Source organism: Phoca vitulina, unplaced genomic scaffold (assembly GCF_004348235.1).
Source record: "Phoca vitulina isolate PV1807 unplaced genomic scaffold, GSC_HSeal_1.0 scaffold70, whole genome shotgun sequence".
NCBI classification, from domain to species: Eukaryota; Metazoa; Chordata; class Mammalia; order Carnivora; family Phocidae; genus Phoca; species Phoca vitulina.
Genome location: NW_022589773.1, coordinates 1,839,570 through 1,865,448, shown reverse-complemented (window position 1 = coordinate 1,865,448; position 25,879 = coordinate 1,839,570). Strand labels below are relative to the sequence as shown.

The 25,879-nt window shown below is 36.8% G+C and overlaps 1 protein-coding gene and 2 pseudogenes across 2 annotated transcripts; 2 read left to right on the top strand and 1 right to left on the bottom strand.

The window, feature by feature from the left end:
* Positions 1-6,414: 6,414 nt before the first annotated feature.
* RMI1 (RecQ mediated genome instability 1) lies at positions 6,415-25,843 on the bottom strand. Of its 2 annotated transcripts, none has more exons than XM_032392987.1 (4): positions 25,678-25,843; positions 19,430-19,490; positions 9,183-9,272; positions 6,415-8,393 (listed from the first exon to the last, which is right to left on the bottom strand). In XM_032392987.1, the coding sequence occupies exon 4, from the start codon at positions 8,359-8,361 to the stop codon at positions 6,475-6,477; it is 1,887 nt and encodes a 628-aa protein (XP_032248878.1). In that variant the 5' UTR covers positions 8,362-8,393; positions 9,183-9,272; positions 19,430-19,490; positions 25,678-25,843; the 3' UTR covers positions 6,415-6,474. The 2 variants fall into 2 exon arrangements, with proteins under 2 accessions (XP_032248878.1, XP_032248879.1); XM_032392988.1 differs by lacking the exon at positions 25,678-25,843 and adding an exon at positions 25,569-25,605.
* LOC116624747 lies at positions 9,267-24,282 on the top strand (annotated as a pseudogene).
* Positions 14,296-14,405, top strand: LOC116624806 (annotated as a pseudogene).
* Positions 25,844-25,879: the final 36 nt, after the last annotated feature.

Genomic DNA, 25,879 nt, shown 5'->3' with positions numbered 1-25,879 from the left:
AGTTAATTTTTGGATACAGTGTGAGGTAGGGATTCAAGCTCATTCTTTGGCATGTGGCTATGCAGTTGTCCCAACCCCATTTATTGAAAAGACTATTATTTCTGCTCATCAAATAGATGCAACTACTTTAACAAATATGGAGCTATTCAGATTTCCCCTTTCCCTTCTTTTTTTTTTTTTAGTAATCCTACACCCAACATGGGGGCTCAAACTCACAACCCTGAGATCAAGAGTCACACGCTCTTCCGACTGAGCTAGACAGGCGCCCCTAGATTTTTTCTTCTTATATTTTTTATTATTTGACCACTTCGTCTAAAAAAAATTTAAGATTTTTTTTTTCCTTTTTTTTTTTAATTTTATTATGTTATGTTAGTCACCATACAATACATCATTGGTTTTTGATGTGGTGATCCACAATCCATTGTTTGCATATAACACCCAGTGCTCCATGCAGTACGTGCCCTCCTTAATACCCATCACCGGGCTAACCAATCCCCCCCCTCCCCTCTAAAACCCTGTTTGTTTCTCAGAGTCCATAGTCTCTCATGGTTCATCTCTCCCTCCAATTCCCCCCCCCCATTTTTCCCTTCCTTCTCCTAATGTCCTCCATGCTATTCCTTATGTTCCACAAATAAGTGAAACCATATGATAATTGACTTTCTCTGCTTGACTTATTTCACTTAGCATAATCTCCTCCAGTCCCATCCATGTTGATGTAAAAATTGGGTATTCATCCTTTCTGATGGCTGAGTAATATTCCATTGTATACATGGACCATATCTTCTTTATCCATTTGTCTGTTGAAGGGCATCTCGGCTCTTTCCACAGTTTGGCTATTGCGGACATTGCTGCTATGAACATTGGGGTGCATACGGCCCTTCTTTTCACTACGTCTGTGTCTTTGGGGTATTGCATTGCTGGGTTAAGATTTTATTTATTTGACAGAGAGAGAGAGAGAGCACAAGCAGGGGAAGCAGCAGGCAGATGGAGAGAAAGAAGCAGGCTCCCCGCTGAGCAGGGAGCCCCACTCGGGGCTCAATCCCAGGACCTCGGATCATGACCCAGCTGAAGGCAGAGACACCCAGGCGCCCCACTTCACCTAAATTTTTAAATGCATCAGCATGAAGTTATTTATAATACCTTCTCAAAAGATTTTTAATGAATGCAGAAGCAGTGAGTGAGGTCTCCATTTCATTTCTGGTATTTGTGCCGGCACACTTTTTTCTTCGTCTTGCTGGAGATTTTTCTTCTCAAAGAAGCAATTCTTAACTTTGTTAATCCTATTATGTTCGCTTTCTATTCCAATAAATTAAGCTCTTTATTTTTTTTCTTCCTTCTTTGTGCTTAATTTACAGTTTTTATAACTTGAGATAAATGCTTCACTCATTTTTAGCCTTATTTATTTCTAATAAATTAAGATATTAAGTCCCCTCTAAGCACAGCTTCATGCCTCACAAACTTTGATGTTCTATTTTCGTAATAAAAGTTTTTCTAACTTCCATTGTGATTTCTTCCTTCACTCAAGATTACTGTGGAGTATGTTTTATAGTTTCTAAACATGAGATTTTTTTAAATCTTTTTTTCCTAGCTTATTTTCTTTTTTTTTTTTTTTCCTAAAGTAAGCTTTATGCTCCGGATGCATGGGTGGCTCAGTCGGTTAAGCATCTGCCTTCAGCTTGTGTCATGATCCTGGGGTCCTGGGATCAAATCCCCCATCGGGCTCCCTACTCCGCAGGGAGCCTGCTTCTCCTTCTGCCTCTACCTCTCTCTCTCTCTGTCTCTCATGAATAAATAAAATCTTTAAAAATTAATTAATTAATTAATTAAGCTTTATGCCCAACATGGAACTTAAACTTACAGCCTGAGATCATGAGTCGCATGCTCCACTGACAGATCCAGCCAGGCAACCCCCCTAGTTTATTTATGGTCAGAGAATATACTCTGTATGGTTAATAATTTTTTGACACTTTAAACTTAATAGAAATATTAAGCATGTGGCCAACTTTTGAAATATCCAACATGTACATGAAAAAAACATGTATTATGTATTGGTTGAGTACAGCAACCTATACATGGTGCTTAGTTCTACTGTATTTTCTATAACCTTACCAACTATTTTTTTATGACTGTAATCTTCTAGGATTGTGCATTTCTCTATTTCTCCTTGTTTTCTGATAAATTTAGAAGCTATTGAGTTCTATAAATTTAAAATGGCTAAACATTTCTGGTGAATTTGTCCTTTTCTCATTATCAACTGTCTCTCTTTACTACTACTTAGTTTTTTGCCTGAAATTGTTTGCTATTAATATAGCCACAGTATCTTTCTTTTGTTTAGTGTTTATATCTTTCTTCATCCTTTCACTTTTCACCTTTCTGTATCCTTACATTTTGTCTCTCTTGGATATATCTGGGTTTTATCATTATCTGAAAATGTCTTTTATTGGAGGATCTTACCCCCATTTACACTTACTGCAATTTCTGATCCATTTGGATTTAAAATGTACCACCTCACCAGTTGTTTTCCCTGTCACTTTTCCTTTTTTTTCTGTTTTGCTTTCTTTTGGGTTGAGTACTTTTTCCTGTTGTTCCATTTCATACCATTAGTATTTAGTAATACACTTTTACAAACCTTTCAGTGTGGTAAATATTACACCCCTAAATATTACACCATGCAACTCTGAATGTTCAAAATGACAGCTTAACCTTTCCTTAGACATAAGGACCTTAAAACACTTTTCCATTTATCCCCCTCAACTTACATGCAGCTGTTTTCATGTACTTTGATCCTCCATTTTTTTAAACCCTCAAAGACATTATTTTTGTTTTAAAATCACTATTAATTTAAAGCCCCATATTTATCCTGTTGTTCATCATTTCTTCTTGCATCTTCAAGCTTCTATCTAGTATCATTTTCCTTCTGCTTAATGACATCATTTTTGTGTAGTTTATTAGGAAAAATTTCTCACTTTTTGTGTGAAATTTTAATTTTACCTTTCGAACTCTTATTAAGGACATTTTTGCTTTATGCAGAACTCTAGATTAGCAGTTATTTTATTCCATCACTTTGAAGGTGCCATTCCACTGTCTTTTTTTTTTTTTTTTTTTTTAAAGATTTTATTTATTTATTTGACAGAGAGAGACACAGCGAGAGAGGGAACACAAGCAGGGGGAGTGGGAGAGGGAGAAGCAGGCTTCCTGCGGAGCAGAGAGCCCGATGCAGGGCTCGATCCCAGGACCCTGGGATCATGACCTGAGCCGAAGGCAGACGCTTAACGACTGAGCCACCCAGGCGCCCCTCCACTGTCTTCTGATTGCCATTGTTTTTATTTTTTTTTTAAAGATTTTTATTTTATTTATTTGACAGAGAAAGAGATAGCGAGAGCAGGAACACAAGCAGGGGGAGTGGGAGAGGGAGAAGCAGGCTTCCCGCTGAGCGGGGAGCCCAATGCAGGGCTTGATCCCAGGACCCTGGAATCATGACCTGAGCTGAAGGCAGTCGCTTAACCGACTAAGCCACCCAGGCGCCCCAATTGCCATTGTTTTTATTGAGTAGTCAGTTGCCACATATTTAGTACTTTGAACCATGCCTTATTCCTTTCACTGCTCTAGACTTTTTTTCTTTTTCTAGTTTTCAATAATGGTAATATTTGCATAAGTATAATTTTCTGAATATATTTTGTTTGAGGTTTGTGGGACTTCCAAAACCTGTAGCTCGATGATTTTCATTTTAGAAATTTCTTAAGCAGTAACTCCAAATATTCCTTTTTTCTCTTTCTGGGACTACAGTTACATTAAAGTTAGCCCATCTCTCTGTTATATTCTTTTCTTTTTTTTTTTTTAAAGATTTTATTTATTTGACAGAGAGAGACACAGCAAGAGAGGGAACACAAGCAGGGGGAGTGGGAGAGAGAGAAGCAGGCTTCCCACGGAGCAGGGAGCCCGATGCGGGGCTTGATCCCAGGATCCCGGGATCATGACCTGAGCTGAAGGTAGACCTTTAATGACTGAGCCACCCAGGCACCCCTTTTCTGGTTCTTTTCCATCCTTTGGACTCTCTATACATCATTCTGAATTTTTTTCTTCTGACCAAACTTAATTCACTATTCCTACAGTTATATTTCACCTGATGTTAAACTCATTCACTAAATTCTTAATTTTAGCTTTGTTTTTGTCTTTTAAATTCCTAATTCCCTACTGAATTTTGTTCAAAAATTTAACAGTAGAATGAGAGAAGCAAGTAAGTACAGTAAAACATACATAATATTAGTCGGTACAACGTATAGGACAGCATGAAAGTAGGCAGGGAAATACTTCAATGGGCACCTAAAGCTTAAGTTGAGTTGGAAATCTATATGAATGAATCTGGGAGGGAGGGGGATCACCATGAGCTTCAGTATAAAAACATGAGGTATATTCCCCACATGTTTGGGGAATTACAAATTGATATGACTAAATTTAGGGACAGACTAGGTAGGTGGAGAGTAACAGAGCAAGATGAAGCTCAAAAAGAAGGCAAGAGCCAGATCACAAAAGATCTTACACACTAGATGAAGAGTTTGTACTTCACCCTGTAAGTAAGGGGCAAGGAGGAGGTTAATATTAAAGATTAACAAAGAGAAAACAACAAATTTATTCTAGAAAGACCATTCAGATAGAATTATGGGAAAAGGTTTCAAGACAAAATAAGTCATAGATCAATAAGTAAACCTACTGGAATAATCGAGGCCAGAGAAGACCAGAACCAGAATCACAGCACCAATATAGAAGGTTGTACGCAGGGGCGCCTGGGTGGCTCAGATGGTTAAGCATCTGCCTTCAGCTCAGGTCATGATCCCAGGGTCCTGGGATCAAGCCCCGCATCAGGCTCCCTGCTCTGTGGAAAGCCTGCTTCTCCCTCTCCTGCTCTCCCTGCTTGTGTTCTGTCTCTGGGCTGTCTCTCTGTCAAATAAATAAAATCTTTAAAAAAAAAAAAGGATGTACCCAGTCTTCAGGGACTGAATATGAAGAGAAAATAAGGTCCAATCCCAGCTTTCAAGCACTAGTCACAGAGGTAAATGTTCAGAACATTTAAGAGAAAGATCACAAAAGATAATGCCATCTCACTTAGATCTCTTGCAGTAAAAGAGTTATGCAAGTTTACAGAAGAGGCAAAATCTGTGTTGTGCCTTGAATTCTGATTATCATCCTTCAAACACAACAAAGATTTTAAAAATATTTTTTACTGTATCTATATCATAATTGTACATATGTATTTCTGTTCTAGGTATTTTTCTATTATGTTATTTTAACTAAAACAAAACACCATGTTTTTTTCTTACTTAAGTATTTGTTTAATGTTTTAAAACTTAAGACACTTTAGGGCACCTGTCTGGCTCAGTCCATAGAGCATACAACTCCTGATCTCATGGTCAGGAATTCAAGCCCCAGATTGGGTGTAGAGGTTACTTTAAAAAAAACTGAAGACACTTTAAATTTCTAAAGACAAAAGATTAATAAAAGTAACTTTACTTTTCAAATGTGACTTTTTAACAGCAAAGTGGAAAAGTGGTAAACAGTCTCCATTTAAAAAAAAAAAATTCAGTATTCCCAACAAAACTAAAGATAGGCTTATATATAGCACTAATTCAGAAAGGGGATGGGGGGCGCCTGGGTGGCTCAGTCGGTTAAGTGTGCCTTCAGCTCAGGTCATGAGCCCCCACGTCGGGCTTTCTGCTCAGTGGGGAGCCTGCTTCTCCCTCTCCCTCTGCCGGCTGCTCCCCCTGTTTGTATTCTCTGTCATAAATATATAAAATCTTTAAAAAAAAAGGGGGGGATAATACATAAGACATGGACAAAACACCTTATTTTAATCCAAAAAAAGTATTTACTGAATCTTATATTCAAGTTTTCAATATGCCACTTGAGATAAATTATCCTTGAAAATAATTAAACCATTCAATATAATCTCTGAAATAGTATCTAGTTAACATAATATTTGCCTTAAGTATACCAGACAAATATTTACTATCAGCAAAATAAAAACAAACAAAGCATTTTTGCATCTGAAAGCCTGACATTCTGATCCACTGGATTTAGATTTTTTCCTTAAGTATAATAATATTAAAAAATCTCTTTGGGTACTCAACATATTAGAAGTACAACTACCTATTTATAATTGCTAACTTCAAACAATATGACTCATCAGTAAACACCAACACAATACTTTAGCAATCATCTTATGTGGAATGACAAGTGGAAAACAAAACAACAATGGGTCACCAAATTCTTTCATCTGTTACTATAAAAAAAAATTTATTTAAAAAACCTAAATACACAAACATGATTAAACATTTAAAAATTAAACTGAAATAAGTTATAAGACTTCCTTTTTCCCTTTTACAAGAAAAAAAAAGTTTCAAACATAAAAGGTCAAATTTAGTTCTAAATATTTTCTTGGGTTTTTTTTTAATTGTTTTCTAATACTATTTTATTAAATTATTTATCCAGTCGCTTCTTTAGGTTCTCAAGGTGTTCCATTTCAACATCTTGTAATGCCAGTACCATTGCTTTAGACAAGGAGGGATTATATGAAATAGTCATTAAACAGCACAAATCTATTAAATCTCTCTGACACTTCTGCAAACCATCCAGGAACTTCTGGTATTGAAGAGGATCTTTTTTTAACTGTTTCATTTCTGGTACTGAAAACCCTATCAAACTAGTAAGTATTTCATCTACAAAGTCTACATCTAGATATGCAGTACCATCGGAAATCTTTGCTGTTATACTCCAAATGCCACCAGAACTTGAAAGATTTCCAGTTAAGGTTACAATAAATGCTTTGACCTTCACTGTTGTAACTTCCTTTGGTTTGCTGGCCATTAGAACAGACAAATAGATAAAGGGTGGAGAATATAAATCCATGGCAATAGAAAGATTAGCGCTGTTCTCTGATGATCTTAAAGAACAAGTCTGTAAATGGTGATCATTTTCATTAGAAATGTGTGAACTCCTTTTTGGTACATAATTTACCAGCTCTCCATTTGATATTGATATTTTATTATTTAAGGAATGTCCATCTGCACTACTGAAGGTTTGTTTTATTTTATTAGCTGTCTCTGAGTCCTTATCTTTATTTGTAAAATCATGGGGAAGGAGTACATTATGAACTGAAAAAATACTACTGCTTTGCTCTCCAGCAGACGGACAACTAAAAGATTTGCCTTCATTAGTCATTTGTTCAGATACATTTTTTTCATTCCAAATACTGTTTCCATTTTTACAAATCAAAGAAAAATTATCTGGAGTATTAGGTTTATGTGAAAATCTCTCTATACTTTCATCTGGGGTTCTGTTCAAAGTAAATGGCTGTAATTCTTTAGTCTTCATTTGTTCTTTCTGGACAGTTTCTTCTAAAAGCAAAGCCTCCTCCAGTGAAAAATCATCTAATTCCCCATCAGTGAAATACATAGATTGATTTGGTGGCTCCTCCTTTGGTTTTGGAGAAATAGTATGTCGTGGTTCAAAACTTGACTGCTTTGTGGGAATAGTATTTGAGGAACTACCTGTACTGAAACATCGTCTTTCTAAGGAGGTGTCATTATTTGCTATAAGCTCATCATTTTCATCAAGACTTGCCAAGAGTTCTTCATCAGAAGGTCCTAATGCAGGATCTAGAACATCTGTAATTCCAGGGATGCTTTGGTTAGGATTATTTGGTATGACTGAAACTATAGGATCAGGTTCCCCAACTAACCTTGCAAGTACTTTTTCTTGGGCATATTCCTCTAAAAGAGCATCTACTTCTCCTCCCAACACCTTCACATTTTCTGGTTTCAATAAGAGAACACCAAGACGGAAAGAAATGTTTCCATAAATCAGAATTTTTGTACCTGGGGGAAGATCACTATGAAGAGCTGGAATAGACTGATATTCCATTCCCTGCATTTGTACTATTCCATCAGTTAGCTGTAGCATCAACATTCGTGAAGGCTTTGCTTCCCAAGGTTTTGGGGTTACTTGTGTTTCAGCTGTAATTAGGTCATTCGTTGTATTCTTTCCTCTCAACTTTTGTATCTGGGAATACGCAGGTTGACTGACATCAACCAATGAATTAATCTGCAGAGCGAAAAATCCATTCAGTTCTCCTTTTGGAACTTCTAAAATGCCATCAGGTAAAACAGGATGTTCCAAATCTCTCAGATCAGTAAGAAGCCATTGCTCAAACACTTGTTTATTCATTTGTGCCTGACTCAAATTAACATTATCATTTTCTTCTTGGATCCAGTTAATACAAGCTTCCAGCCACATTAGAGGTACTTTAACATGCCATGTAGCTAAAAGCCAGGTTTCAACTCTTAATGCAATATTAGTTACACTCATTTCTTTTAAAATAAATATTATGCGTGTATTACCTGAAAACAAAAAAACAAAAAAAAATTATGATAATTCAGTACATTTAAATATAGTTTCTACAATTTTCTACAACCCACAGGTATAACCACACCCATTAGATTTTTCTCTCTTTAGCATCTTAAAATTCTTTGACTTTCCACATGGCCAAAATTCAAATACCACAAGTCATCAGATGATACAGTGAGAAAAGCAAAAGGTTTGAGACAGATATTTCAGGTTTGAAAGCTAACTGTCAAATTACAAGCTCTGTGACCTAATATAAATCTCTTAACTTCTCTAACCCAGTTTCTTCATCTGTAAAGTGTCAATACAACCAATCTATCGTCAAGGGTTGTTGTGAAGATTATATGATTAACATTTGTAAAGCATAACATCAAACCTATGAAAGATAGTCGGTAAAAGGTAGTTATTATTATATTAATAATCAGATTCTAATCACTTAAAATTTAGTCAAGAAACAATAGTCACTAAGGTTCTCTTCACATCTATAATTCATATTCTATTAAAACTTTTACCATTGTGTTTGCCCATCTAGTACTTAAATATGTGGTCTATGATAAAAATATAACAAATAACAATAGATTCTGAACTGATGTAAAGATCTTATTTGTTTGGCTAAATAAATCTCAACAGTCCTATACTTCTGATTTTCTCAGTATAAAAGTGGTTTCAAAACACTAAACACTAATTAACCCTGTGTTCATAAAAGTATTTTTTTTCCTCCCACAGATGAAAATATCTAGAGTTAAAATTTATAAAAGTTTTAATATGACCACAAGAAAACTTACCATTTGGAACAGGAACATAGGATTTGATGACAGGATTTGGAACTGGTTGTTCAGTGGAGTAACTGTTACCTCTACTGTTCAGAAATGGCCCTGGGACAAGAAGCGGTAAGGGTTAAAAGGCGAAGCTGCAGAAAGAATACTGGTCTATTTGCAGGAGTGTAAGAGTTTGGTGGTATGGTTTTGGGGGTTCCTATTATCAGTCAGGGCAGAGTGGAGGTAAAATAATAAAAACATGAGGTTTGGAGTGAGCTAAACAGAAGCAAGTGACCATGAGAAATTCATATAGTCCAAGTGTGCTTCCTTGTCTATATGCTTAACCTCATAGAGTTACTTGTAAAAATTTAAAAAGATAGGAGAGGATGGCCCACAAGGCACTGGCACAGCACATATCTTGGGCAGCTGGGTCAGGGGACCCAAGGGAGTGATCCAGCTAGCCTCAGCATCCCCACCACCAAGGCCAGTCAGTCACAGGATTTACAGCAGCTTCTACAGGCTGGGAAGTGGGTGCCCAGAAAGTGTCCAAGGTCCACATGCAAAAAGAAATGGAAGCTGAAGCAGGCCAAGGCGGCTCAAGCTGAAATAGAATAGTACAACCTACAAAGAGAGAAAAGTGTCCAAGGCTGAGGAAATTACAGCTCTGGGATCCCATGGCAGGGGTAGTACTGAAGTGGAGAAGGAGACTCAAGAGATGATGACCATCCTCCAGCCCTAATTCCAGTAAAACAGGGATTAAGTCCTAGATAACCTCTTGGCCTTTGAGACATCAACCAGAAATCCATAAAGACTACCACATAAATGGACAGGGGAAGAAGAAAGAAGTGCCTGTTCCAAGGATTGGAATTTTGGATGCCTTCATAGAATATGAAATTTTAGCAAAGCTTGAATTATATTCTTGTGAAAAGGCAGTAAATTATTTCTGTATATTATATAGTAGGTCCTTTTACTTTTTGGAGAATAACAAATCTAGCTTCTTTGTATGAACTTAAAGCTTATCCTAATGTAAATGGTAACTATAGTTAATAATACTGTACTTCTTATTTGCAAACTGCTAAACGAGCAAATCTTAAAAGTTCTCATCACAAGAAAAAAAATTCTGTTAACTATATATGGTGATGAATGTTAACTAGACTTATTGTGGTAATCATTTCACAACGTATACAAATATCAAATCACTATGTTGAACCACTGAAACTAATAGAATGCCGTATATCAATTATACCTCAATTTTTTAAAAACACACACACACAAAAAAAGAGCTTACCTAAAGATTTCATTTTTTTACCTTGTATTTCTTAGAAATTTAATGCGTATACATTGTCTGGTTCCCTATGTCTTTTAACTCAAGCAACATATACATCAATAGTGACTTTTTCTTTATTAGATGTAAAATAAATGTTTTGGAAAAAAAAAGGGAGGGGGAATTACATGGTTTTCCCCCATAAAGCTTTCTTGAGGTTCAGCGGCTTTATCTATGAGAAAGTAGTAAATAGTTATTTGTAACCTGTGTTAAGCAGCAGACAGCCTTAAAATAGTCCTTTCTGGCTAAGGGTTAGAACAATAGGGGCACCTGGATGGCTCAGTCAGTCGAGCACCTGATTCTTGATTTTGGCTCGGGTGGTGATCTCGGAGCCCTGACTTGGGCTCCATGTTGAGTGTGGAGCTTCCTTGGGATTCTCTCTTTCTCCCCTCTGCCTCTTGTACACATGCATGCACTCTCTCTCTCTCTCTCAAATAAATAAGTAAATACATACATACATACATACTAGTATAATTGTTTGGGCTGCTTTTAGTTCCTCTTAATCAAAATTACTATATGACAGAATTCAAGAACTGGTTACATGTTATTACATGTTATTATCGGGTATACTGATAATCATTTAAAAGTAAAGACTATCATGCACAAAAGCAAAATAAAACAAAATAAAATAGATAGGAGAGCCAGTATATAGTCTAGTGATTCAGAGTATAACTGCCAAATTGTCTCACACTTATAAACTTTGTGACCCTAAACAAGTGATCACATTATTAATTTAACAAATGGTTATAATTTAAAGGAGTTATAGTTGTTTTACATGAATAACATTTTAAAGGAAGGGCTAAAAAGGTCATTATAATTACAGAACTGGTGAATCTTTAGAGTGAAAAAAATTAGAATATATATATATATTTTAATTATATACAAAAAATATAAAATTTCAAAGGTAGGAAAGGTCCCTGGCCCATTGTGATGAAAACTGACCATGTAGAGATTGATCAAAAGACTCTTTAAGGCATTTAAGACTATGGCACCCCTATCCCAAGTCAGAGAGACTGCTCCTAGAGAGGGTAAAAAAGATCTCTAGACTAGGGGATGCCAGAGTACAGCTGAAGTGGAAATAACTTACTGAAAATAGGGGGAAGAAATAAATTCCTAATTCCTAAATGCTGAACATATATTACTTTCTTTTCCAGAAATACCACCGACTAGGCCTATACTCTCCTAGAAAGAAGACAAGAAAATCTTTCTCTGAGCAATCTTACTACCTTAACAGAAAAGACCTAAGGATATTAACACAAGAGATATAATAACAAGAGTTCTCCAATTAAACAGCCCATTTGAGACTGTATCCAGACTCAGAGTTTCAACCAGCTTTCTAGTTCCCCTCTCTTAACTATAACAAGATATCTGAGAAAAGCTTTTAACAATAAGGCACATCAAACAAACAAACAAAAAAATGCAATGCATTGACTATGAAGAGAGACAAAAACTTCAAAAAAGCTATCATTAATATCCTAAGAAAGATTATTATCTGTGTAGTAAGAATAGGATTCTGTAACAAGAAATATTCATAGGATAAAAAACAACTCTTAGAAATTTAAAATATGATAGTGGAAATGAAAAACAGTAGAACGAATGGAAGATAAAGTTAAGAAAATCTCTTCCAAAAGTAAGACATCAGTACAAAGAAATCAATGAAACACACGGGAAAAAAAAAGAATAGCCCAGTTAGTCTAGGAGACTAGGAGTTCCAGAAGGAGAAAAGAGAGAAAACAAAGGAGGGAGGGGGAAGGGATAATCAAAGAAATAAATTAAGAAAAATGTCCAGGGATGCCTGGGTGGCTCAGTCGGTTAAAGCCTCTGCCTTCGGCTCATATTATGATCCCAGGGTCCTGGGATCAAGTCCCGCATCGGGCTCCTTGTTCAGTGGGGAGCCTGCTTCTCCTTCTGCCTGCCGCTCCCCCTGCTTGTGCTCTCTCTCTCTGATAAATAAAGAAAATCTTAAAAAAAAGAAAAATTTCCAGAACTTAAAGATAAGAGCCTCTGGATGGAAAGAACCCAATACAATGAATAAAACAGACATACAACAAGGCATTATCTTTATGAAATTTTAGAATGCAGGGATAAAGATGCTGCAAGCTTCCAGAGAAGGATGATAAACAATGAATGAAAATGGTTTTACATGAGAGACGATGGACTCTGAAAAACAAACTGAGGGTTCTAGAGGGGAGAGGGGTGGGAGGATGGGTTAGCCTGGTGATGGGTATTAAAGAGGGCACATTCTGCATGGAGCACTGGGTGTTATGCACAAACAATGAATCATGGAACACTACATCAAAAACTAATGATGTAATGTATGGTGATTAACATAACAATAAAAAATTTTAAAAATGGTTTTAGATTTCTCAATAGAAGCTGGAAGGTAAATGAGCAATTCCTTCAAATTTCTGAATGAAAATTATTTCCAACCTATAAACCTCTACCCAGGCAAAGCATCAATCAAGTATGACAGTGAAATAAAAACATTTTCAGATCAGCATTGTCTAAAACAATTTTTGTAATGGAGGATGTGCTCTAACATAATAGAGAAATAAACCAGGAAAAGGAAGAAGTGAGGGGAAAAGCATTATAGTGAGAAGTATCTGCAGGATGTAAAGGCAAACAGCTCAGAAGGCCTGAGGAGAAATTATTTTTCAAAGAAGATAAAATCATGTGAGACCACTATTTCTAGGATCTCATGTCTTTCTCTTTCTTGGTTTACACCTCTGTTAGTTAGAACATTAACGTATCCCAATGTAGAGGAGAAATTTAAGTAACCATAGGAGTTAGGGGTTGATCTGATGAAAAATGGTAGAGAAAACAAAAAAAGGCCACAAGAGAAAAGAAAATGTTGTACAGGAAATATAAAGCAATATTTGTATACTACGTGGCTTAGTTCTAAATAACATGTGTGTACTAATAACAGACACTCTAAATTATCTGACAGAAATTTTAACATAGTTATACAGATTTAATAGCAAAATGGAAAAAGATGTGTGTGAGGGTAGGGGTGGGTGAGAAAGGTAGGTGGAGAGAGCTAAATTCTCATCTCTATAGTAAAAGTCAATAGATAATGCCTAAAACTGAAAAATCAAGATGTAGCAATATCTGTATGGTTTCCAGAGTTATAGAAGTAAATACAAAAATCAATCTGCTAGAGAAGTTGAAAGTGGTTGCTTTTAGGGAAAGGGAACAAAGGAACAAACAAATCTGCTATTTTTCAAAATAATTCTTTAAAGTTTGATTTTTAAATATATATAAAACTTTCTTCTTCCATTGATTTCTTTGTACTGATGTTTAACTTGGGGGGGAAGATATTAACTTTACCTTTCATGTGCTCTACTGAGTTTTTCATTTCATTAGAAATAAACAAAATAGTACAAAAGTATGTATGTTTTAAAATTAAAGGTATGAATTATAATAGCGATATATTGGGAGAGATGGTAGCTACACCTGTGGTGAACGTAGCATAATACATAAACTTGCTGAATCACTGTTGCACACCTGAAACTAATATAATATTGTATCAACTATACTAAAAAAAAAAAAATTAAAGGTATGAAAGACAAAATGCTTTCCCCCTGAGATCAAGAATAAAACAGATGTTGGGGTGCCTGAGTGGCTCAGTCAGTTAAGCGTCCGACTCTTGATTTCAGCTCAGGTTATGATCTCAGGGTCGTGGGATCTAGCCCCACATTGGGCTCTGTGCTCAGTGCAGAGTCTGCTTAAGATTCTCTCTCCTTCTCCCTCTGTCCCTTCCCCTGCTCACACGCTCTCTAAATAAATAAAATCTTTTAAAAAAAGAATAAAACAGATGTCCTACTCACTTTGGCAGCACATATACTAAAATTGGAAGGATACAGAGAAGATTAGCATGGCTCCTGTACAAGGATGACATGCAAATTCATCAAGTGTTCCAAATTTTTATGAAATAAAAACTAAAAAACAACAACAACACACACACACAAAAAAGAATAAAGCAGGGACGTCTGGGTGGCTCAGTCAGTTAAGCGGCTCCCTTCAGCTCATGATCCTGGGGGTCCTGGGATCAAGTCCTGCATCAGGCTCCTTGCTCAGCGGGAGGCCTGCTTCTCCCTCTGCCTCCTATTCCCCCCTGGGTTGTGCTTTCTCTCTCTCTCTCTCACAAATAAATAAATAAAATCTTTAAAAATAAATAAATAAATAAATAAATAAATATATATATATATATATATAAATAAATAAATAAAGCAGAGGTCTACTCTCAACATTTTAACATTTACCGGAGGCCTCTGTGAGTGCAATAAGGCAAGAAAAAGAAATAAAAGGTATATAGATTAAAACAAAAAAATAGCATGCATAAAGATATATAGACCAATAGAACAGCATGAAGAGTCCAGAAACAAGCCCTCATATATATATACTCCAGTGATCTTTGACAAGGGTGCCAAGATAACACAAAAGAGAAAGAATAGCCTCTTCAATAAATGGTGCTAGGAAAACTGGATATCCACATGCAAAAGAATGAAAATGTACCCTTGTCTTATACCATATTCAAAAATTAACTCAAAATGGAGATCTAAATGTAAGACCTGCAACTATAAAACTACCAGAAGAAAATATAGGAGGAAAAGCTTCATAACACTAGAATAGGCAATGATATCTTGGATGTGATACCAAAATAATAAGTAACAAAAGCAAAAACAGACAAATAGAACTACATCAAACTTAAAACTTCTGTTCAGGGGTGCCTGGGGGGCTCAGTCAGTAAATATCTGCCTTCGGCTCAGGTCATAATCCCAGGGTCCTGGGATCGAGTCCCACATCTGGCTCCCTGCTCAGTGGGGAGCCTGGTTCTTCCTCTTCTCCCTGCCAGTGTTTTCTCTCGCTATCTCTGCCTCTCTCTCTCAAATAAATAAATAAAATCTTAAAAAAAAATTTTTTTAATAAATAAAACTTCTGTTCAGCAAAGGAAACAAAAGAGTGAAAAAGCAACCCAGGAAATGGGAGAAACATTTGCAAACCATAATCTGATAAGGGATTAATATTCAGAATATATAAAGAACTCAACTCAATAATTAAAAAAATTTAATGGGCAAAAAACATACAGACATTTTCCCAAAGATATACGAATGGCAAACAAACATATGAAAAGATGCCCACCATCATCATCATCATGAGAAATGCAAATCAAAACTGCAATGAGATATCACTTCAGACCCCTTACAATGGCAACTAGCCAAAACCAAAACAAAACCAAAGAAAATAACAAGTGTTGGTGAAGATGTGGAGAAATTGGAACCCTTACCCACTGTTGGTGGGATTGTAAAATGGTGCAGCAGCTATGGAAAACAGTATGGAGGTACCTCAAAAATGAAAAATAGAACTGCCATATGATCCAGCAATCCCAGTTCTAGGTATATATCCAAAAGAATTGAAAACAGAATCTCCAAGAGGTATTTACAAACCCATATTCATTATGGCATTATTCACAATTGACAAGATGTAAAAGCAACCTAGTTGTTCAACAACAGATAAATGGATAAAGAAAATGTGGTACATAGATAAGAAAGAATATTAATTGGCCTAAAAAAGTGGGGGGAGGGAAGAAATCACATCATAGGCTATAACAAACATGAACCTTAAGGACATTATGCTCAGTGAAATAAGCTAATCACAAAAGACAAAAACTGCATGATTCTACTTACATGGAGTATGTAAAGTAATCAAACTCATAAAAACAGAAAGTAGATGTGGTTGCCAGAGACGAGGGGAGGAAAAAAAGGGGAGTTGTTGTTCAATGTATATAGAATCTCATTCATGCAGGATGAAAAAGTTCCAGAGATCTATTGTACAACAACGTGTATATAGTTAACAGTATCATAATGTATACTTAAAGTTGTTTAGAGGTTAAATTTATGTGTTTTCTACAATAAGAAAGAGAGAAGTCAAGAGTGAAGAGGAGAAAAAAAAAGAAATTACTTCTAAAATAAAGATAACATGAATGTTTATGAAGAAAGCACTGAAGAATCTACAAAATAGCTACATGGCCTAATAAATGAGTTAGCAAGATGCATCTTTTCCATGCTATTTAGTGCTACATTTTTCACACTTTTGTGCTTTTTGTTGCCGATTTCACTGTTTCAAATGGCCCCCAGCATAGTGCTGAAGTGCTGTCTTGTGTTCCCAGGGCAAGAAAGCTGCAATGTGTCAAATGGAAAAAAATGAATCTAACAAAATACATACAGGATATTTATCCTGAAAACTACAAATTACTGATGAAAGAAATCAAAGATGACGAAAACAAATGAAGAGAAGAAAAAAAAATGAAGAGACCCGCTGTGTTGAAGACTCTTTCTTAAGGTTTCAGTTCTCCCCAGCTGATCTATAGATTTAATGCAATTCTATCCAAAATCCCAGCAATCGGTTTTTTTTGTAAAAAATGACAAGCTGATTCAAAAAATTTGTAAGGAAAAAAATAATAAAGTAACAATAAATTTTATAAGGAAAGGCAAAGGAACTACAATAGTCAAGATAATTTTGAAAACAAAATACAAAGTTAAAGGACTAACACTATCTGACTTCAAGACAGTATAAAATTTCATAATCAAGAGAGTGAGGTATTGGCAAAAGGATTAACATATAAGCCCATGGAAAGAGAACACAGTGTAGAAATAGACCCAAGCATAATATAGCCAACTAATTTTCTACAAAGTCGCAGATTCAATGCAACTTCTACAAAGTTGCAAGTCAATGGAAACAGGATAGTCTTTTGAACAACTGGTGCTGAAACAACTGGACATTCATATGAAAAAATAAGAACCTCAACCAATACCCCACATCTTATATAAAAAAACTCTAAATGAATCACAGACCTAAATGTGAAAACTGAAACTACAGAAAAGCTATAAGAAAAGTTAAGAGAAAAATCTTTGTGACCTTGGTTTCTTAAAAGTTTTCCTAGGGACAACATCAAAAGTATAATCTAAAAAACTATAAAAAAGAAAGAAAATAAATTGGCCTTTAACAAAATTTTTAAATTTTGCTCTGTGAAAGACACTGTAAAGAATATAAATTTTGGGAGCTTGGGTGGCTCAGTCATTAAGCGTCTGCCTTCGGCTCAGGTCATGGTCCCAGGGTCCTGGGATCGAGCCCCACATCGGGCTCCCTGCTCTGTGGGAAGCCTGCTTCTTCCTCTCCCACTCCCCCTGCTTGTGTTCCCTCTCTCGCTGTGTCTCTCTCTGTCAAATAAATAAATAAAATCTTTAAAAAAAAATTTTTTTTAAGGAATATATTTTTTTTAGATTTTATTTATTTATTTGAGAGAAAGTGAGAGAGCACAAGAGGAGGGAGGGTCAGAGGGAGAAGCAGACTCCCTGCTGAGCAGGGAGCCCGATGTAGGACTCGATCCTGGGACTCTGGGATCATGACCTGAGCCGAAGGCAGTCGTTTAACCGACTGAGCCACCCAGGTGCCCTGACACTGTAAAGAATATAAAGCCACACACACACACACACAAACACACACGACAAACCACAGACTGAGAGAAATAATTGACAAGACTTATATCCAAAATATATAAAGAATCTATACTTAAAATTCAATAAGAAAACAAACTTAACAAAGTTTTAACATGAATAAAACATCGAATAGGCACTTCACTGAAGAAGATATGCAGATGGCAAATAAACACATTAAAAGATGCTCAATATTATTAGACCTTAAGGAAATGCAAAATTAAAATCACAGTGTGGTACTACACATCTATTAGCATAGCTAAAATAAAAAATAACTGAGAATACCAAATATTAGAATTTTCATACATTGCTGGTGGGAATACAAAATGGCACAGCCACTTCGGAAAACAGATATGCAGTTTCTTAGAAAAACATACACTTAACATAACAACCCAACAATCGCATTACCAGGTAATTACTCAAGAGAAATGAAAACTTACACTACTTAAAAAACTTTTTTGTGAATGTTTATAGTAGCTTTATTCATAATCACTGAAAACAACCCACATGTCCTTCAACTGGTGAATGGATAAATAAATTATGGTACTTCATTACAATGGAATACTATTCAGTAATAAAAAGGAATGAACTACTATTAGATTCAAAAACATGGACGAATGTTGCTAGAGACTGTATCCCCCCCAAAATTCATATGTTGAAATTCTAATGCCCAATGTGATGGTATTAGGAGTAGGGCTTTAGGTCATGAGGATGGAGCTCTCATGAAAGAGATTATGGCTTTTATAAGAGACCCCCACCACCACCACCACCACCTAGCTACCTTGCCCCTTTCACCGAGGGAGGTTACAGTGAAAGATGGCCATCCACGAACACAGAAGTGGGTCCTCCTCACCAACCCTGAAACTGCTGACATCTTGATCTTGGACTTCCCAGTCTCCACGAAGTAAATCTGTATTGTTTCTAAGCCACCCAGTTTATGGTATTCTGTTAGAGCAGCCTGAACTATACTAAGACAAATGTCAAATGCAGTATGTGAAGTGAAAGAAGCCAAAGACCGCACAATTCCATTTACATGACATTCTAGGAAAAGGAACATTAGCAACGAAAAACAGTTCAATGGTTGCCCAAGACTGAGGGTATAAGAGGGACTGACCACAGGGGCATAAGGAAATTGGGGGCGAGGGGGTGATGAAACTGTTCCAAATCATGATGGTGGTGGTGATAGTGATTTGGCTATGTTTGTTAAAACACACAAAGCTATACACCAAAAAAAACATAAATGTTACTGTATATAAATTATATCTCAATTAAAAAACTGAAGGTAAACATCAAAAGAATAGAAATATAATCATTTCCAAACTAGCCAAGGAAAACAAATAAAGAAAACAATCCAAGAAAAGACACAAAGGAACAGACCACTACTATAAATAGAAACAATAAAATGGCAGAAACATGTCTAAATCAGCAATCATAATGAATATAGATTAACTCACCTGTTAAGTGAGATTCTCAAAATGAATAAACCAAATCCAGTTGTATGCTTAAAAGATAGACCTAAAACAAAATAACATCAAATATGAAATTAATTAAAAGCATGTTAAAACCTCCAAGCATGATTCCATGAAGCCATAGCTTAGCGACATCTTATCCTCAAGACTAAAAGATCTGTACAGTTGACTGTTGAACACAGGTTTGAACTGCACAGACCCACTTTTATGCGGATTTTTTTCAATAATTATAGTACTGTAAATGTATTTTCTCATGGTTTTCTTAATATTACCATTTTCCTTTACTGTAAGAATACAGGAGTATATAGGGATGCCTGGGTGGCTCTGTCAGTTAAGTGTCTGCCTTCGCTAAGGTCACGATCTCAGGGTCCTGGGATCCAGCCCCATGACGGGCTCCCTGCTCAGCGAGGAGCCTGCTTCTCCCTCTCCCTCTGCTCTACCCCATCTACCCCCTTCCTCATGCTCTCTCTCTCCATCTCAGATAAATAAAATCTTTAAAAAAAAAAAAAAAGAATACAGTATATAGTACCTGTAACATAAAATATGTGCTAACTGATTACTCATGTTATTGGCAAAGCTTCTGGTCAATAGTAAGCTATTAGTAGTTATAGAGGAGTCGAAAGTTAAGGGGATTTTCGACAGTGTGGGGGTCAGCATCCCTAACCCCAGCTCTGTTCAAGGGTCAATTGTACTTACATAACCTAAGATTCCAAAGTGCTATTTTATTGCATCTGTTGTCATTTTTTTAACCTCAAAAATTAAGCCAGATTCATGGCTCTTAGGTGTGTTCATTCAGTAAGTATATCCTCCACAAAATTTAAACACATTGGCAGATGGACCTAGTATAATTTGCAAAGGTGTTATAGTAATGTAATGACAGTCATTAAGTAAACTGAAATTCGGACAAAGCGTACTTTCAGTTGAGTTATAAACTGTTTAAGTAAATTATCAAGCATAAATGTCACAATTACAATTAAGTTGTTTGCAGAATGTTTTGTACTATAAATCACTCTGGGTACAGTATATACCCCTAAAATTATGACATGCAGCCACATAAATACAAATGCTACTTTCTAGCTGACCCTGTTATATACTAGGAGATAATACTATGGATACTTCTAGGAAGAGGAAGGAACAAATGAGAAAGGAAGAAAGACTGACTGGCTGTGAGTTGAAAAGGTCAAGGCTGGACAGAAAATGAAATGAACAAGGATGAATTTCAGAGATATCCATCCTATATCCCAGCAGGTACAGCTGTATAGAGATAAAGATAAGGGTTTGCTGAAAATAAAAATTAAAACTTTTTATTTGTAAGATTTTTAGCTTTTTTCAAAATACTTTTACATCTGTAATATTACACCTAAACCTCAAAAATAATAACATGAAAGAGTAAGTACTGTCATCTTTTTAAGATGAATAAAACTGAGGCATGAAGATTAAGACATAAAGATCTTATATAGTAACAGACCCAGAACTAGAATGTAAGTTCTTCTAATATCCATTCCTAGGCCTTTTGCTAGACCCTGTCGACTTCTGTGAAAAGAGGAAGTATAGCCAGTCCCTCATTTACATATAAAACCCACTTACATACAAAACACAATCATAAAAAGTCATTCTACAAGAGCACTACACTGCTATTACAATGAACAGACTTTTCTCAGATCTCATTTAAATAATAAGCTCATCTAGTGCATTCTAAATTATTTCATTTGCAATGTCAAGTGAAAGAAAAACTTAACATTACCCACTGCATCTATCTGCAACAGCTTCAAAACAACAGTGCCATGGTTAATTACTACTTTTCCTCTGCTATAACTCTGCAAAAATACCACATAAAACAACTTCAAACTTTTTAAAAATTACAAACTAATATTTTAAAACATGTATCCATTTTTTTTTTTTCCTTTACTTCAAACATGCACTTCCTTGTTAGCGTTGTTAACATGACAACTGACAAACTCCTTTCAAATGACAGTTGGGACAAATTCTGAGAAACACTGCTCAGTGAACCACAACTACATTATTCTATTAATGTGTGGCATTCCTAATTAATAATCTTCTCCAAGTACTATCCTCTTGGATTTAAATCTCCACTTCTCGAGCTGACATACTATAATTTTATAATAATGTTACCATAAGTAGGCAAAGAAAAAAATTCTAATGACTAAAACCCCAAAAGATAACCAAGACATATTTAGAACACAAGTAAATGTGATAAGACATACTTAACATTGTGCCAAGCACTCAAATATAGCTAATCTCAAGTATTTTACCAAAACAGTCAAGAACTTTGGGGGAAAAACTGACTGCTAAATGAACATCTGTTACACAGAATTCATTTAAAAGCAAAGTAATTATAGGCTATACTGATCAGAGACATGGATATCGTCCGTCCCCCCCCCCCCCCCCACCCACCAACTGCATGTTATAACAAACGCAATAAAAAGAGGATTCCATACATAATAGGATTTTTTCCTACAGGTTACAGAGAAAATTTTATTTAAAATTTTAATTAAATGGAGGGACACCTGGGTGGCTCAGTCGGTTAAGTGTCTGCCTTCAGCTGAGGTCATAATCCCAGGGTCCTGAGATCTAGTCCCCACATGGGGCTCCTTGCTCAGTGGGGAACCTGCTTCTCCGTCTGCCTGACACTCCCTGCTTGTGCGCCCTCTCTCTCTCTCTTGCTCTCTCTCTGATAAATAAATAAATAAAATCTTTAAAAAAAATAAACGTTTAATTAAGTGGAAAAGTATTATCACGTGGGATCTATATTTATTATGAAGTTTAGACTGGGTTTCAATAACCAAACCTGTTAATAATTTAATAAATTGTTTTACTTGCATCTACTCCTGAGAATTCTTAAGGTTTTCCTTCCTCTCTTTCTGGAGAAACTGAGCAATCACAGTCACAGCAGGTAGAAACAACTGAAGAGGGGAGGTGTGAGCTGGAGAGCACCATTTCCCAACTGCTCATACACAATGAACAGCCCCTGATCCTCAAGAACATCATTGTCCAAGAAAAGAAAAAAAAATAGGGAAAGGTATGTTTTTTAAATTGTACATTAAGAAATGTTCATACCATCACTTCTTTGACTCTCCAAAACGAATCTTAAGAAAACAATCAGAAAGGAGGACAAAGATTTATGTGCCAGAATGTTTATCACTGTTGATATAGTATGGAAAAAAAGAGAAACAATCTAAATGTTCAACAACAGGGGGGGAAAATTACACTAAATTGGATCCATGAAATGGAAGGTTATAGTCTTTAAAAAAAATTCCTAAAACCCTTTTTAATAACATGAAAATATGTTCATATTTTATTTTGTTAGGAAAAAGGCCAGATAGAAAATTACATACATTTAATCCCCATTAATTTCATAATCATGAAAAAATGCTTTCTAAAAAACTGATTTTATACACACTAAACTTAACACAATAATCTACATTTAAGGTCTTGACTGCAGGAACTGACCAGGAAATTATAATAAAGTAGGAAAATCCTACCATGCACCACAAAGACTTAGACATATTGGATTTATAAGTTAATTTTCAGTCAGCCTCACCTATTCCATTTTTTAAAAACTGAACAAATGGCAGAAGTACCATCCTTTTGGACATTGTATGTGGTATTCAACAAATAGCTGAGACTTAAAAGCACTAACAAATATTGAAATCATAATCATTCCATGTTTACATTAGCTTCATCTAAAAAGTATGTCTTAACTCACTGGGGATAACTTCAAAATTTTGAGAAGGTATTCTCTGAAAGTTAGGGGGAAAAGTTATATTTAATGACTGAAATTAGAAGGAAGTTATCAGTGGGGCTGTTTGTGGATCCTCCATAACCTATTGTAAGGAAAAGACAGAAAGAGAATAGGTTTAGGAGCTTGAATCCCACCTCTGCTATGTGACTTAGGACACGTTCTTTAACTTCTCAGTCTTAATTTTCTTTTTTTTTTTTTTAAGATTTTATTTATTTATTTTTTTGAGTAAGAAAGCACAAGCAGGGGGAGCAGCAGAGGGAGAGGGAGAAGCAGGCTACTGGCTGAGCAGGGAGCCCCACCCAGGGCTCGATCCCAGGACCCCGAGATCATGACAGGAGCGGAAGGCAGACGCTTAACGGACTGAGCCACCCAGGCGCCCGGTGTCTTAATTTTCTTATCCGTAAAACAAAGATAACCACTTATTCGTAGAACTGTAGTAAGCTTTAAAACTGCCAGCACAAGGTAGGGCACATAGTGAGGAACTCAGGAAATGGTAGTTATAAATACAATCATCCAGCTGGCTAGCGTACAATCTCAATTATGTTAGCTTATCTAAAGTAAAGTAAATACTAGCTCTAAATTCACTGAGAGTTCAAAATGACCATAAAATTAATTATACAAGACAGGAGCCACTGAATGTATCCATCAAGTTGGCAAGTCCTTGAATAAGCAAAAGTACAATACAGTAGTTTAGTTGAAAACAATAGATGAAAAAATGGTGAAAAGACAGACTTTCCTGTTATTTAAAGAGTAACCCTAAAAAGTAAATTAAAACAGGTTAAGGAGGAAACACGTGGAAAAAGAAGAAAGAAGAAAAACCCTATCAGGTACTGGCATCTAAAAAAGGTCAGTAACAGCTTTCACCAGTTAGGGTCCAGTCAGAAGACTGCGAAACTGGGAGGAGGAAGTTCTTAGATAGAGCTGTTTACTTTGTTTTCCTTCTCTTCCCTTTATCAAGGTAGAAAATGATGGCTACACCAGAAATACTAGCTTGAAAGAAAGCAGCAGTAGTACAGTACCCCTGTATGTGCCTCTTAGAGTTAGTAAAATGTCCCAGGTTTTAAACGGCAATTAAATGTTGCAAATCCTGACTAGCAGATTAAATCTCTATAATCCAAGTATTCCCAACCCCTACATACATGCATCAATTCTTGGTTGAATATTTAATAAAGACCTGAACCATGTAACATAGAATCAAAACGTGAACTAAGTTTTACCTCTTAACAAGACTCTTCGTGAAGATACGCTCTTCATTGAGGGGGACATTCACAAAAATTACATTACCATTTAAAGGGACCTACAAACTCCACAATCCCAGGCACTATGCTCTAACACTATTTAACTATCCTCCTAGCCAGTAAATGTTCATGCTTCATGAAGTCCTCAGTTCCCCCAAACAAGAGTTTCTTCCTAATCAGGCAAGTAAAAGATAATGGATGAACGCAATCATACAATAAACGACGCTGGTTACATCCATTTTGCGAATTATTCAAGAGGGAAATCAAGTTACAATAGGATGAATCAGCACAAATTCATCATTACAAAATATATATGTGTATTCTGCTAATGGTGGACTTGGCTTTATATGTAAATTATAACATCTTTATGCTTCAACACATATTTGGGGGTGTGAGTGAAGGCTAGATGGTCGAAGAGTAAGGATATGGATACTGGCTACTACCAGGCCAGGCGATTTCCCAGGGTCGTCACCGACTCGAAGTGACCTTAAGGGCCTTAACAAAAGAAATCATCAAAGCTTGGCACAGGGCCTTAGAAGTAACCGAACACAAAGCAAGTACAAACTTGAACACGCTACAACAGTAACAAAATATTTGAGGACGAGGTTGTGGGTCTGTTTTCACCACTGCCGAATACCGACTCACTCGGTCGGAGCTTCAAACAGCTGAATGAACGGAACGCGGATGTCTACAACTTATTGTGCAATTTGCATTCATTTGGGGAGATAGAATGCAATACTTCCAGAAAATTTTTCACAGATAAACTGCAGCGACAACACTACAAGATACTCTTCTCATAGGCTCCATTAACAAAAATGGGGGCGGGGTGGGGGAGAAGAAGAAAAAGAGAAAAAAAAGAATAATCTCCTCAGAACGCCCGTGAAGACACTTGGGATCTTCAGGTAGCGCTGGCTGAGGGTCGGAAGCAAGGGGGACCGTTCTCTGGGACTCCGAGGCTGGCCCGCCACAAGCCAGCCGACCCGCCCGCGTTTCCCGGGATCCCGCCGGAGCCAACGGAGGATGGCGGGCCGCAAACCGCCAGCTGTGCCCCGGACTCGGGCCGCGCCTCAGGGGCGCCGCGACCCGTTACAAACAGCGCGTTTCCCCGGCGGGCTGCACTCACCGCCGCGCAGCTCGCCCCGCAGGCCGGGCGGGAAGCGGGGTGAGGGGTGGGAGGGAGACGCGAGTGTGGACTGTGGAAACGGGGGCATTCCTCTGGGCCTAGCACCGACCTGGGCGTCCCGCCTTCCTCTCGCGCAACAGCGGTCCCTGGGCCGCGCGACTGTAAGAACAGGAAGCGCCACGGTGCGCGCCCTAATCTTTTTTTGCCTCTTCCCGCCCGATTTCCCGCGCGCTGACGCCCCTCCTCCAAACCTAAAAGACTCTTTCGGCCCTGAAAACGCCCCTTCCCCGCCCCCTCCCAGTGCGCGTGAA

Bases quoted from the DNA above. Each gene is read 5' to 3' on its own strand.
- RMI1 (XM_032392987.1), bottom strand. From the start codon at position 8,361: ATGAGTGTAACTAATATTGCATTAAGAGTTGAAACCTGGCTTTTAGCT.